At 35.9% G+C, this 13574-nt stretch overlaps 1 protein-coding gene across 2 annotated transcripts in view; it reads right to left on the reverse strand.

Moving 5' to 3' along the window:
- The window catches only part of ERCC6L2 (ERCC excision repair 6 like 2), a 162506-nt gene that overhangs the window by 126868 nt on the left and 22064 nt on the right, over positions 1–13574 (reverse strand). For both annotated transcript variants that reach the window (XM_069575743.1, XM_069575744.1), the window contains exon 4: positions 4938–5131. In XM_069575743.1, coding sequence (XP_069431844.1) covers positions 4938–5131 — 194 coding nt within the window. The remainder of the gene's footprint in view (positions 1–4937; positions 5132–13574) is intronic.

Genomic DNA, 13574 nt, shown 5'->3' on the forward strand with positions numbered 1-13574 from the left:
AGTATGACAAGGCTATATGGTGTCACTCTGCTCATTTAACTTCTATGCAGAGAACATCAAGCAAAATGCTGCACTGGATAAATCACAAGATGGAATCAAGATTGCCAGGAGAAATATTAATAACCTTAGATATGCAGATGAAACCATTCTAATGGCAGAAAGTGATGAGGAAGCAAAAACCCTTTTGATGAGGGTGAAAGAGGAAAGTGAAAAAGCTGGCTTAAAACTAAACATTCAATAAACTAAAATCATGGCTTCTGGCCCCATCAGTTCATGACAAACAGATAAGGAAAAGGTGACAGATTTAATTTTCTTGGGCTCCAAAATCACTATGGACAGTGAGTACAGCCATGAATTAAAAGACACCTGCTTCTTGGGAGGAAAGCTATGACAAATCTAGACAGTGTATTTACAACCAGAGATATCACTTTGCCAGCAAAGGTCCATATTCAAAGCTATGGTTTTCCATTAGTCATCCACCTATGTCAGAGCTGGATCATAAAGAAGGCTAAGCACTGAAGAACTGATGCTTTCGAACCGTGGTGCTGGAGAAGACTCTTGAGAGCCCCTTGGACAGCAAGGAAATCAAACCAGTTGATACTAAAGGAAATTAATCCTGAATATTCATTTGAAGGAATGATGCTGAAGCTCCAATATTTTGGCCACCTGATGGGAAGAGCTGACTCACTGGAAAAGACCCTGATGCTGGGAAAGACTGATGGCAAAAAGAAAGGGTCAGCAGAGGATGAGATGGTTAGATAGCATCACTGATTCCCAGGACTTGAATTTGAGCAAACTCTGGAAGACACTGAAGGATAGGGAAGCCTGGAACACTCTAGTCCATGGGGTTGCAAAGAGTAGGACATGACTTAGTGACTGAACAACCACAAAATGTTCAACAGTCTGTTTAAGAAGTTGTTGGATCTCCTATATACTATTCCCTATTACACAAACTATCCCAGCCAGGACACTGTGAAGCAAGCAACAGAAGTGCAAAATACAACAAAATCATCATTTCTCATTATAGTAAATCAACAAGTGATGCTGAAAACGGAAATAAGTTTAAGTTGCAGCATGAATGTGATCTTTGAGATATAAAAGTAAACACTAAAAAGGTAAGTAAAAGAAGGTGACTGTCTCTGAAGAAAAGGCAATGGTTGTGGCAGACAGGAATGAACTATGTTCATATTTGGCTCTTGAAATAATATGTGTATACAACTTTGATAAAAATAAAGTAAAACATTAACAGTAATAACAAAAAGAGATACAGCTCCACTCCTATAGTGTTCATCTACTCTGTATACTGTCTATGATAAATCCTGGTCTATCATTTAGAACAGTCTCACAAAAATTACTTAGTATTTACTCAGATTGAATATAAATTATTTTGAATATTTGTCAAATAAAACTATTCAAACAAAGGAAAGCTGAATACCACAAAAACTGAAACACTTTACATTTCTTATTTTACAGAGAAACTTGATTTATATTTACATAACTCGACTTTGGAATTCTTATTTAATATTTATAACAAACAGAAAATAACCATCTAATGCAATTATATGCCTGGAAGTGTAATAACCACTAAAACACAGAAATTATCCTGTATCGAAGACCTCACAGTTTAAAGGGGTAGACAGTCAAACAAAAATTAAAATATGACTGGTGCTAAGATAAATAAACTTATTACATTTATCTAAATGTAGAATATCTCTTACATACTGAATTCAAAGTCAAGGTTTAAACCTCTTGTTCACCCCGACTTACTTGTTGCAGGCTTGTACAAGTTACTTAACTTCATGCCTCAGATTGTTCCTATCTTCTGACAGCATATAGGGTATACTAACAGGCAAAGTTATGAGTTTGTAAATGGACTAAAATAAAATCCTAGAGCTTACAAAAATGGTAGCTCTAAATCCACCACATTAAGTATAAATGAACTAAACACTCCAAATAAAAAGGCAGAGATCATCCAAATGGATAAAAATGCAAGACCTGATAATATGCTAACCACAAGAGACTCACCTTAACGAACAGATAAAACTTAAAAGCTGGAAAATGATAAACATACAGTAAGGATAAGATTGTATTGTCTATATTAACATCAGAGAAAATTTCACGATTCTAGACATAAAAGGAGCATTTTTAATGATAAAAGGGTCAATTCACAAGGAAAAAATACTAATCATCGATATGTGTGTGCCTGCAGTGCAGGAGACCCGGGTTCGATCCCTGGGTTGGGAAGACCCCCTGGAGAAGGAAATGGCAACCCACTCCAGTACCCTTGCCTGGAAAATCTCATGGACAGAGGAACCTGGTGGATTGCAGTCCATAGGGTCGCAAAGAGTCGGGCACGACTGAGCGACTAACACAAACACACAATACCTAAGTACAGAGCTTCAAAATATATGAATTGAAAACTGACTGAAATGAAAGGAGAAATAAACAAATCTATAATTGTAATTGAAGATTTCAATATTCCTCTCCTAGAAACTGTAAACCAACTGGGGAGAAAATCAGAAAAGACAGAGAATGCTTGAACAACACCTAACCAAACTGACTTTACTGATATTTGAAAGTGAAAGTAAGTCACTCAGTCGTGTCCGACTCTTTGCGACCCATGGACTGTAGCCTACCAGGCTTCTCTGTCCATGGGATTCTCCAGGCAAGAATACTGGAGTGGGTTACCATTTCCTTCTCCAGGGGATCTTCCCGACCCAGGGATCGAACCCAGGTCTCCTGCATTGGAGGCAGACACTTTAACCTCTGAGCCCTACAGAACAGTATATCCAACAATTATAGAACAAACACTTTTTTCAAGTGTATACAGATCAGATAAAGGCAAATTATATTGTAATGGGATACCAGTATACACACTAAAAACAAAAAGATTATACCAAATATTGTTGAGTATATGAAGCAAATGAACTCTAATAGTTTGCTAGTTGGAGTAAAATGATACAATCACTCTGGAAAAATGGCTTCTCAGTTTCTTCAAATTTAAACTTATACTCACCATATAATCCAGAAATCCCACTCTCAGGAATTTATCCCAAGAGAAATTACAATGTATGTCAAAGAAGTCTTACACATAAATATTACTTAAATGTTTACTTTTAATAACCAAAACCAGAAAACCCAAATATCTATCCTCAAATGAATAGGTAACAAAGTGTGATATATTTATAAAATGCAATACAATTCAGCATTAAACAGAATGATCGCTGATACATTCAATAACACAGCAGATTCTCAAAAACATGATGATGAACAAAAGATTCCAGACACAACATTTCTGGGGGCTTGAATTCCAGAATCAAAGTGTTGGCAGGTTTGGTTTCCATTGAGGTCTCTCTCCTATGCTTGGGCTTCCCTGGTGGCTCAGCTGGTAAAGAATCTGCCTTCAATGCAGGAGACATGGATTCAATCCCTGGGTTGGGAAGATTACCTGCAAAAGGCAACAACTACCCACTCCAATATTCTAGCCTGGAGAATTCCATGGACTATATGGTCCATGGGGTCACAAAGAGGCTGACATGATCAAGCAACTTTCACTTTCTTTTCACGCCTATGCTTAGAGACTACAGCCCTCTTGCTACATACATCTTCCTGAATCGTTTCCTGTGTATACAAGCTCCTGACATATCCTTCTCTTCCAACGATAATCAGTCAGACTGGCCTCAGTCCCCACCTTAATGTATCATTTTAACCTAATTACCTTTAGTTACATTCCAAGGTCCTTGGAGTTGGGACTGGAACAAGTTTCTTAATTGGAATTTCACCATTCAATTTGGCTCTACTCTGCACAAACAGCAACATGATGACTTGTAAAATGCAAATCTGATAATTTTTTATCATAATAGTAATCCCCTGAAAACACTTCAGGGAGACTCTTATTGTTCTAAGAATAAAGATCAAAATCCTCTAAAAAGCTTTAAATAGTCTTATGATCTGTTCCTTGCTTACCACACTGGTGTTGTCTCCTGGCCACTATCCTTTTATGTTCTAGGTATAGTCATTACATGCACAAAGCATCAGAACTGCTTTCATTTACTAAAAAGTGCTGTGACCTTTGTTGTCAGGAGGCCTCTGCAATGTTTGTTCCCTCTTGCTCGATTCTCCTTCTCGTACTCATCATTCAGTCCTCAGTAAGTTCATAGATCATCTTCTGTGCGAAGCTCTCTGACTGCTCTCCTCACTCTGCAGCAGTCAGGCTCCTCACGTGCTCCCACAACATCCTCTATTCCACATCATAGCACACACATGACTTCATAATTGACTGTATCTAGATTCCCCGCTAAAATCTTAAAATGTAGTTCATTTCTTCTGGGTACCTATAGTCTTGTTATAGTGGTTCTCAATATGTATATGTATTTTTTGCCACTCTACATTAACAACAGACTCCCTTAAGTAAAATCATTCATGAAACTCACTATTTTAGTCTAGAGGCATCAAATACACAAAACATTGTACATGAGATTTAGGACAAGTCTTATTCATTAATAGGCACTACTTGGAGAGGTAATAGAGGAAATAAAATAAGGAACTGTAGAAACCCTGACTCAGGTTTTCCTTCTTAGAAAATGAGTTAATTACTATAAACTGTCTATTTCAATAACTTTGAAATCAAATTAAATAATGCTAAAGAATATTTACAGCTTAAAAAAATTTACAATATAAAGTGTTCAGTTGCTCAGTCATGTCCAACTCTTTGTAGTCCACCAGGCTCCTCTGTCCTTGGGATTATCCTGGCAAGAATACTGGGTAGGTTGCCATTTCCTCCTCCAGGGTTTCTTCCCAACCCAAGGGTCAAACCTGTGTCTCAACTCTGCAGATTCTTTACCACTGAGCTGCCTGGAAAGCCCCACAATACAAAGGCATAAATACAGCTGATGTAAGCAGAATACTAATGCAATCACTCCCATTATTCTGATTACCTGTTAAGTTCGTCCAGACATAAGCGCAGTGTTTCGTAAGTTGTTAGAGCAATTTCACATTTCCTCTGTTTCACACGAATCAGTTCACTATCCTTTTTGTTACCATGTAAAATAGTGACTCTGAAATATCCCCAGGTGTCCAGCTCATCCTTCCAGTTGTAGAGGACAGAAAGAGGAGCAACTATTAAGAACATCTATAAAAGAAGAAGAAAAATCTATGACATAATTTTTTTAATGACAAAGAACCCCAAAGTTAAAACAGAATATCAACTATCCTATTCTTTGTTTTTTAACACTGTAGTTAATAAGTATAAATACAATTGAGCAACTGAATATATCTAACTTAGAAGACCATCAAACATTACTTTATTGTTATTCTTAAGAAAAAAAAATAGATACCCAGCCCTGTCCAAAGTAACAGCTATTTTTTATTTTCCCCTCAAAAGGAGCTGAGGAATAAGGAAAAAGTAATTCTCTGAAACAGAGAAGAGTATACTCATGATCCCAATATTAACTTCAAGGGCCACACTGGTAATAGAAATATGCAAAGCAGGCCAGGTTGTTTTTCTTGAAATGTATGCTCTTCCAGAGCTCTCTTTCCGTTTCACTTTCCTAGTCCATTTCTTCCCCCCCCCCCCCCTTTCAGATACTATCAGTTGATGACCTGGAAAATTAAAGCAATTAGAAGAAAACCTCCTCTTCTCTTACCACTAGATCAATAACCTACCTATATTTACTTCCATATATGCTGCCCTCCCATCTATTACCATGGGTGTACTGCCCATGTCCTTATTTAAAGACAAACTCTGAACTTACATAGTGGCTCCCATTACTTCCTGTCAACCTGAAGTCAATGCTGAAGAAACTGGCCCCAATCTTCCCAACATGATTAAATTTTGCTTTTTAACAGAACACATATAAACACAGCATGTTCTAATATTTCTCAATAAATAAAACAAATCAAATTTACTGTTCTCAATAAAACAAAACAAATAAAAAAGACTTCTTCCTACATCTCTCTCAAGCTATTAAAACTTATATCTCTTTCAAACTATCACCCATTACTTTACTTTCTTTATAGCAATGATCCTCAGGAGTTATCAGTACTTACTGTCTCTACTTACTCTCTTCCTATTCTCTCTTAACTCATGTAAATCCTAACCCATTGAGATTAATAACATATCTCTGTTTAGTCTTCAAATAAATGTTTTGGGGTTTCACTGACCTTTCCTATACCAATCCAAAATCCTGCTGGCATCAACCATTTTAATTTCTAAAGTTTTTATCTCTTACTGTTACCATTGTTCCTGAACTATTATCTTTAATAGGGTTTAAGTAAGTTTCTTTCCTAAAGTTTTATACTTGGTCCTACTGATAAAGATGAACTAATTAAATATACTGAAAATTTTCAGTTTAACAAAAAATAATATAATATTACTCTAAATCCTACATTCTCTTCTGTGAAGCATTTCAGCTGGGCCATTTATCAGCTGTAAGATATCAAGTCTGTGACTTTCTTTCAGAAACAGAAAAAAGAAAAAGAACAGAAGATTAATTCTCAAATAGTTTTGTCTTCTACTTGGAATTCACTCTATGAATTCCATTTTTCTCCTTCAATAAAAAATGGGGGCTACAAGTAAAAAGCTTCTGTTCCTACCCTCTTTTCAATATTACACAATGAAAATGTTATCCAAACACCATCTGAGCACTTTGAGTAGTTTTCCACTTGAGAGGTCATTCACCAAAGGTGTCAATGAATGTAAAGATTTCTAGAACCAGCTTTAAGATTCCAATAGAAGTTTAAAAATTAAGACATTCCTTATGGACATTACTGATCTTCAAAACTATGAAAAGTAAATCAAATAAATCAATAACTAATTTTAATACTAAAAGAGGAAAGAGAACTGAGCTACACCATTTGCAAAGTCCTGAGAAAGTATAAAAGAATAACTTGAAGTATTTACTACCATGTTGTGAAAAAATTCTTAACTCAATAAGCCTTATTTAAGCAAAGAATGCCAAAACAATAAAATGGAAAGAACTGTCCAACTGCTAAGTCACTAATTACAAAGCAACTCCATTTTTTCTGAAGTCAATAAACAATTTTACAAAACTAGGCCTAAAATGTAATATAAATAAAATTTAAATTTGCCCACTCAAAGTTATTAAGAAATCAACAGAGGCCACATTTAACAGTACAACTACAGAGTACTAAATTACTTTAATCTCTTTCAAAAAAATTAGTTCAGTTATTAGGGTACATGCTTTTAAATTTTCATTCTTTGTATACTATTGCTTTAGAAAAATGATGTGTTATGTACTGTGACAAAATACCCAAAGATGTTTTCCATGTGTGATGATTTTTGTGGTAGGAGTACTTATAGTATTAACAATTACCAGAACCAATTCTGAGCACTTACTATGGGCTAAAGACAGTGCAAAGTAGTTGACAGACCTTACCTCAAGAATTTTACATAAAAGAGGCTATAAAGTAGAAATATTTTATATTTCCTTTTTAAAGATGATAAAACTAAGGCACAGAGCTGTTAAATAACATGCCCAATGCCACAATGTTATTAAGCAAGATGAACCCATGCCTGTATAATTCCAAAGCTCTTAACCGATAACAATATATCATGTTCACATCTTAAATCCACTGTAACTACAGTACTTTGTGCTGTGCTTAGAAAATAAAGGTGTTCAGTTGATAAATTAATGAATGAAGGCATGTGTCAATGGCAAGGTAGGAAGAGGACTGTATATTCAGAGGACAATGACCAAGCACGATAGCCAAAGTAAAAATTTCATACTGGAGGAAGTGATACATCAAACTGAAAAATAAAATGTACCTATATTGAGAGAATTTACAGATCATAAAATTGGAATTTTTACTACTTAACTCAAAGTTCTAAAGCATATAACCTAATTCTTTCAAAAATGTCAAATCTAATTAATTTACATGCTAACTATGCATAATCTTTCCCTTGGTATATTCTGGTGATTTAATATATGAAAATTTAAGTTAAGAATCTACTCTAGGAGTCTCTCCAAATCCTTTTTAGAAAAGCAGCATAATAGTAATACTAAAATTTGACAAATATTCTAACAAAGTGGGAAGTTACAGATGGATATCAGATCAATTTCATTCTGTGCAGATCAATGGTTAGCAAAACAATCACTATCACCTGTTTCATTAAATAGAATAATTAAAACATGAGAATGGAAATGACAAGTAAAATTACTTCCAATTAAACACAACAACAACAAACTGTGGAAAATTCTTAAAGAGACGGGAATATCAGACGACCTGATGTGCCTCTTGAGAAACCTGTATGCGGGTCAGGAAGCAATAGGTCGAACTAGACGTGGAACAACAGACTGGTTCCAAATAGGGAAAGGAGTATGTCAAGGCTGATATGCAGAGCACATCATGAGAAACAATGGACTGGATGAAGCACAGCCTGGAATCGAGATTGCTGGGAGAAATATCAATAACCTCAGATATACAGATGATACCACCCTTATGGCAGAAAGCAAAGAAAAACTAAAGAGCCTCTTGATGAAAGTGAAAGAGGAGAGTGAAAAAGTTCGCTTAAAACTCAACTTTCAGAAAACTAAGATCATGGCATCTGATCTTAGTGATGCCATGGTCCCATCACTTCATGGCAAATATGAGGAAACAGTGGAAACAGTGGCTTACTTTATTTTTCTGGGCTCCAAAATCACTACAGATGGTGACTGCAGCCATGAAATTAAAAGATGCTTGCTCCTTGGAAGAAACGTTATGACCAACCTAGACAGCATATTAAAAAGCAGAGACATTACTTTGCCAACAATGGTCCATCCTCTCAAAGCTATGGTTTTTCCAGTGGTCATATATGGATGTGAGAGTTGGACTATAAAGAAAGCTGAGCGCCAAAGAATTGATGCTTTTGAACTGTGGTGCTGGAGAAGACTCTTGAGCGTCAGTTGGACTGCAAGGAGATACAACCAGTCAATCCTTAAGGAAATCACTCCTGAATATTCATCGGAAAGACTGATGCTGAAGCTGAAACTCCAGTACTTTGGCCAGCTGATACGAAGAACTGACTCATTTGAAAGGACCCTGATGCTGGGGAAGACTGAAGGTGGGAGGAGAGGGAACAACAAGAGGATGAGATGGTTGGATGGCATCACCGACTCAATGGACATGAGCTGGAGTAAATTTCGGGAGCTGGTGATGAACAGGGAGGCCTGGTGTGCTGCAACCCATGGGGTCATAAAGAGTCAGAAACAACTGAGCGACTGAACTGACTGAAAACATAATAAAACCCAAGAATGGAAATGACAAGTAAAATTATAACTATTTGAAGAAAACATAAATAAAGCAAATAAATGAATAGTAAATCAACTACCAAGAATATTCAAGAATTAAGCAAAGTCAAATCTATAAATACATGCGGCACCTTAAATGACTCAGACCAGACTGACCTAAAACTTACATACTGAACATTCCAAAAGCAGCATAATATATGCTTAAATTCACATGGGACATTCTCTAGAAAACATCATATGTTAAGCCACAAAAAAGTCCTAATATATTTATGAAGGTTGAAGTCATGTCAAACACATTTCCTGACGACAATGGTATGAAACTAGACATCAATTCTACGAGGACTGCTCAATTCTATGAGCAACTCTATGAGGAAAGTTCAGTGATAAAGAACTACCTCAAGAATTAAGAAAATTTTCAAATATGCAACCAAACTCTACACCTTAGGGAACCAGAAAAAACACACATTACAAAATGAAGCCCAAAGTTAGTAAAACGAGGGAAATAATAAACATCAGAGAGGAAATAAATGAAATAGAGACTAGCAAGGCAACAGACAAGGTTAATAAAACCAAAAGCTGATTCTTTAGCACTACAAATAAAATTAGAAAACCTTTAGTTAGATATAACAGAAAGAAAGAAGGCTCAAATAAATAAAATCAGAAATAAGAGAATTTAAAGCAGATCAGTTCAGTTCAGTTGCTCATTCATGTCCAACTCTTTGCGACCCCGTGAACTGCAGCACCCCTGTCCATCACCAGCTCCCGGAGTTCACCCAAACTCATGTCCACTGAGTCAGTGACATCATCCAACCATCTCATCCTCTGTCGTTCCCCTCTCCTCCCACCTTCAGTCTTTCCCAGCATCAGGGTCTTTTCAAATGAGTCAGCTCTTCACGTCAGGTGACCAAAAATTGGAGTTTCAGCTTCAACATCAGTCCTTCCAATTAACACCAAGGACTGATCTCCCTTAGGATGGACTGGTTGAATCACCTTGCAGTCCAAGAGACTCTCAAAAATCTTCTCCAACACCACAGTTCAAAAGCATCAATTCTTCGGCGCTCAGCTTTCTTTATAGTCCAACTCTCACATCCACACATGTCCACTGGAAAAACCATAGCCTTTACTACATAGACCTTTGCTGACAAAGTAATTCCTCTGCTTTTTAATATGCTGTCTAGGTTAGTCATACCTTTTCTTCCAAAGAGTAAGTATCTTTTAATTTCATGGCTGAGGTCACCATTTGCAGTGGAGCCCCCAAAAATAAAGTCAGCCACTATTTCCACTGTTTCCCATTCTATTTGCCATGAAGTGATGGGACCAGATGCCATGATCTTCGTTTTCTGAATGTTGAGCTTTAAGACAACTTTTTCACTCTCCTCTTTCAATTTCATCAAGAGGCTTTTTAGTTCTTCTTTGCTTTCTGCCATAAGGGTGGTGTCATCTGCATATATGAGGTTATTGATAGTTCTCCTGGAAATCTTGATTCCAGTTTGTGCTTCCTCCAGCCCAGCGTTTCTCATGATGTACTCTGCATAGAAGTTAAATAAGCAGGGTGACAATATACAGCCTTGACGTACTCCTTTTCCTATTTGGAACCAGTCTGTTGTCCCATGTCCAGTTCTAATTGTTGCTTCCTGACCTGCATACAGGTTTCTCTAGAGGCAGGTCAGGTGGTCTGGTATTCCCATCTCTTGAAGAATTGCCCACAGTTTATTGTGATCCACACGATCAAAGGCTTTGGCATAGTCAATAAAGCAGAAATAGATGTTTTTCTGGAACTCTCTTGCTTTTTCCATGATCCAGTGGATGTTGGCAATTTGATCTCTGGTTTGTCTGCCTTTTCTAAAACCAGCTTGAACATCTGGAACTTCACAGTTAACATATTGCTAAAGCCTGGCTTGGGAGAATTTTGAGCATTACTTTACTAGCGTGTGAGATGAGTGCAATTGTGCGATACTTTGAGCCTTCTTTGGCATTGCCTTTCTTTGGGATTGGAATGAAAACTGACCTTTTCCAGTCCTGTGGCCACTGCTGAGTTTTCCAAATTTTCTAACATATTGAATGCAGCACTTTCACAGTATCATCTTTCAGGATTTGAAATAGGTCTACCATAATTCCATCACCTCCACTAGCTTTGTTCATAGTGATGTTTTCTAAGGCCCACTTGACTTCACATTCCAGGATGTCTGGCTCTTAGGTGAGTGATCACACCACTGTGATTATCTTGGTCGTGAAGATCTTTTTTGTATAGTTCTTCTGTGTATTCTTGCCACCTCTTCTTAATAAAGCAGATACCACAGATATAAAAAGGATCATAAGAGACTACTATGAATCATTTTATACCAACAAACTGGACAACTAGATGAAATTTATCATGTATCCTTTTTAGAAACATACAACCTACTAAGACTGAATCACAATCTTAGTGATTCAGTTTTCTATTTTTTTCTATTTCTAAGAAATAGAAAATGTGAACACAAACAGCTCCAAGTAAGGAAATTGAATCAATAGCCCAAAACCTCCAAATAAAAGTTCAGGAACAGACAGCTTCACTGGTAAAATCTACCAAACATTCAATGAAGAATTAACACCAACCCTTGTCAAACTCTCCAAAAAAAGTGTAAGAGCAGGACATGCATTCAAACTTACTTTATGAGGTCTGATAGCAAGATCAGATCAGGATACCACAAGAAAGGAAAATTATAGGGTAGATCCCTGATGAACATAAATACAAAAATTCTCAGTGAAATATTACCAAACTGAATCCAACAGCACATCAAAATGACCTTACACTTTGGAAAAGTGAGATTTATTCCATGGATGCAAGGATGATTCAACATATGCAAATCAATCACATGATACACCACAGTGACAAAATGAAGAATAAAAACCCTACAGTCATCTCAATGGAGCAGAAAAAGCATTTGAGGAAATTCAACATCCATTTATGATAAAAACTCAACAAATTTGGTATAGAGGGAACATGCATCAATATAATAAAGGCTAAACATAACCAGCAGACAGGTAAGATTATACTCATTGGTGAGAATTAAAAACTTTACGTGTAAGACAAGGAAAAGAACAGAGATGCCCACTTCTACAGCTTTTATTCCCATAGTACTGAAAGTCCTAGCAAGAGGGAAGAAAAAATCCAAACTAGGAAGGAAGTAAATTGTCGCTATTTCCCAATGACATAGAAATACATAGAAAACCCTAAACACTCCACCAGAAAACTGACAAAACTGACAGAAAAACTGAGCAAAGTTACAGGATATTCAATTCCATACAAAAATCTGTTTTATTTTTATATACTAACAAGAAACTATTAGAAAGAGAAACTAAGCAAACAATCCCATTTATAATTGTATCAAAAAGAATAAAACAACTAGGAATACATTTAAACAAAGAAATAAAAGACTTGTACACTGAAAACTATGAGATATTGATTAAAAATTTTTAATGTCATAAATAAGTGGAAAGAAAATCCATGCTCATGGACGAATAAATATTGTTAAGAAATCAATAAATGGTGCTAAAAAAACTGGATACCACATGCAAAAGAATGAAACTGGGCTACTATCTTATACCACACACAAAACTGAACTCAAAATGGATTAAAGATTCAAAACTAAGACCTGAAACCAAAGAACTTCTGAGGAAAACATAGGCTGTAAGCTCTTTAACATCTTGACAATAATTTTTTTTAATTAACACCAAAACCAAAAACAAAAAAGCAGGACCACATCAAACTAAAAAGCTTCTGCCCAGCAAAGGAAATCAACAAAATGAAAATAAAACCTACTGAATGGAAGAAAATATTTGCAGATCATGTATACAACAAGGGGTTAATATCCAAAGTATATGAAGACTGCAACAGCAGAAAATCAAACAAGTGGCATCATTTGCAAGACAATAAACTAAAGAAATAGTGTATAGTAAGTAAAACACTGGAAAAATTTTTTGTCTAATCATCAATGAAGTTGTAGCTGATTCTGGTATTATGATTGCTAGAAAAATCATCATTCTCTGCCTTAATCTGATTATGAATTTTATACAGAATGACTAAAGGTTTACCACACAAGATTATAATATTTTTAAAGTTTTGCCAAACAAGATAGTAGTATTTGATTCATCTTCGTAAAGACTGAATTTCAATCTTAACAGCCTAAATCTAAATAATCATTCCAAGCATTAGTATCTGATGCAAAGTTTGTATCTTTTCCTCTAGGGATTTATTCTTGGCACAAAACCTCTATTTCACACATTCTTAGATGATTTATTCACCCCTGAAAATGTTAAAAAAATATATAAGATGTATCATGT

This window comes from Ovis canadensis, chromosome 2 (assembly GCF_042477335.2).
Source record: "Ovis canadensis isolate MfBH-ARS-UI-01 breed Bighorn chromosome 2, ARS-UI_OviCan_v2, whole genome shotgun sequence".
NCBI classification, from domain to species: Eukaryota; Metazoa; Chordata; class Mammalia; order Artiodactyla; family Bovidae; genus Ovis; species Ovis canadensis.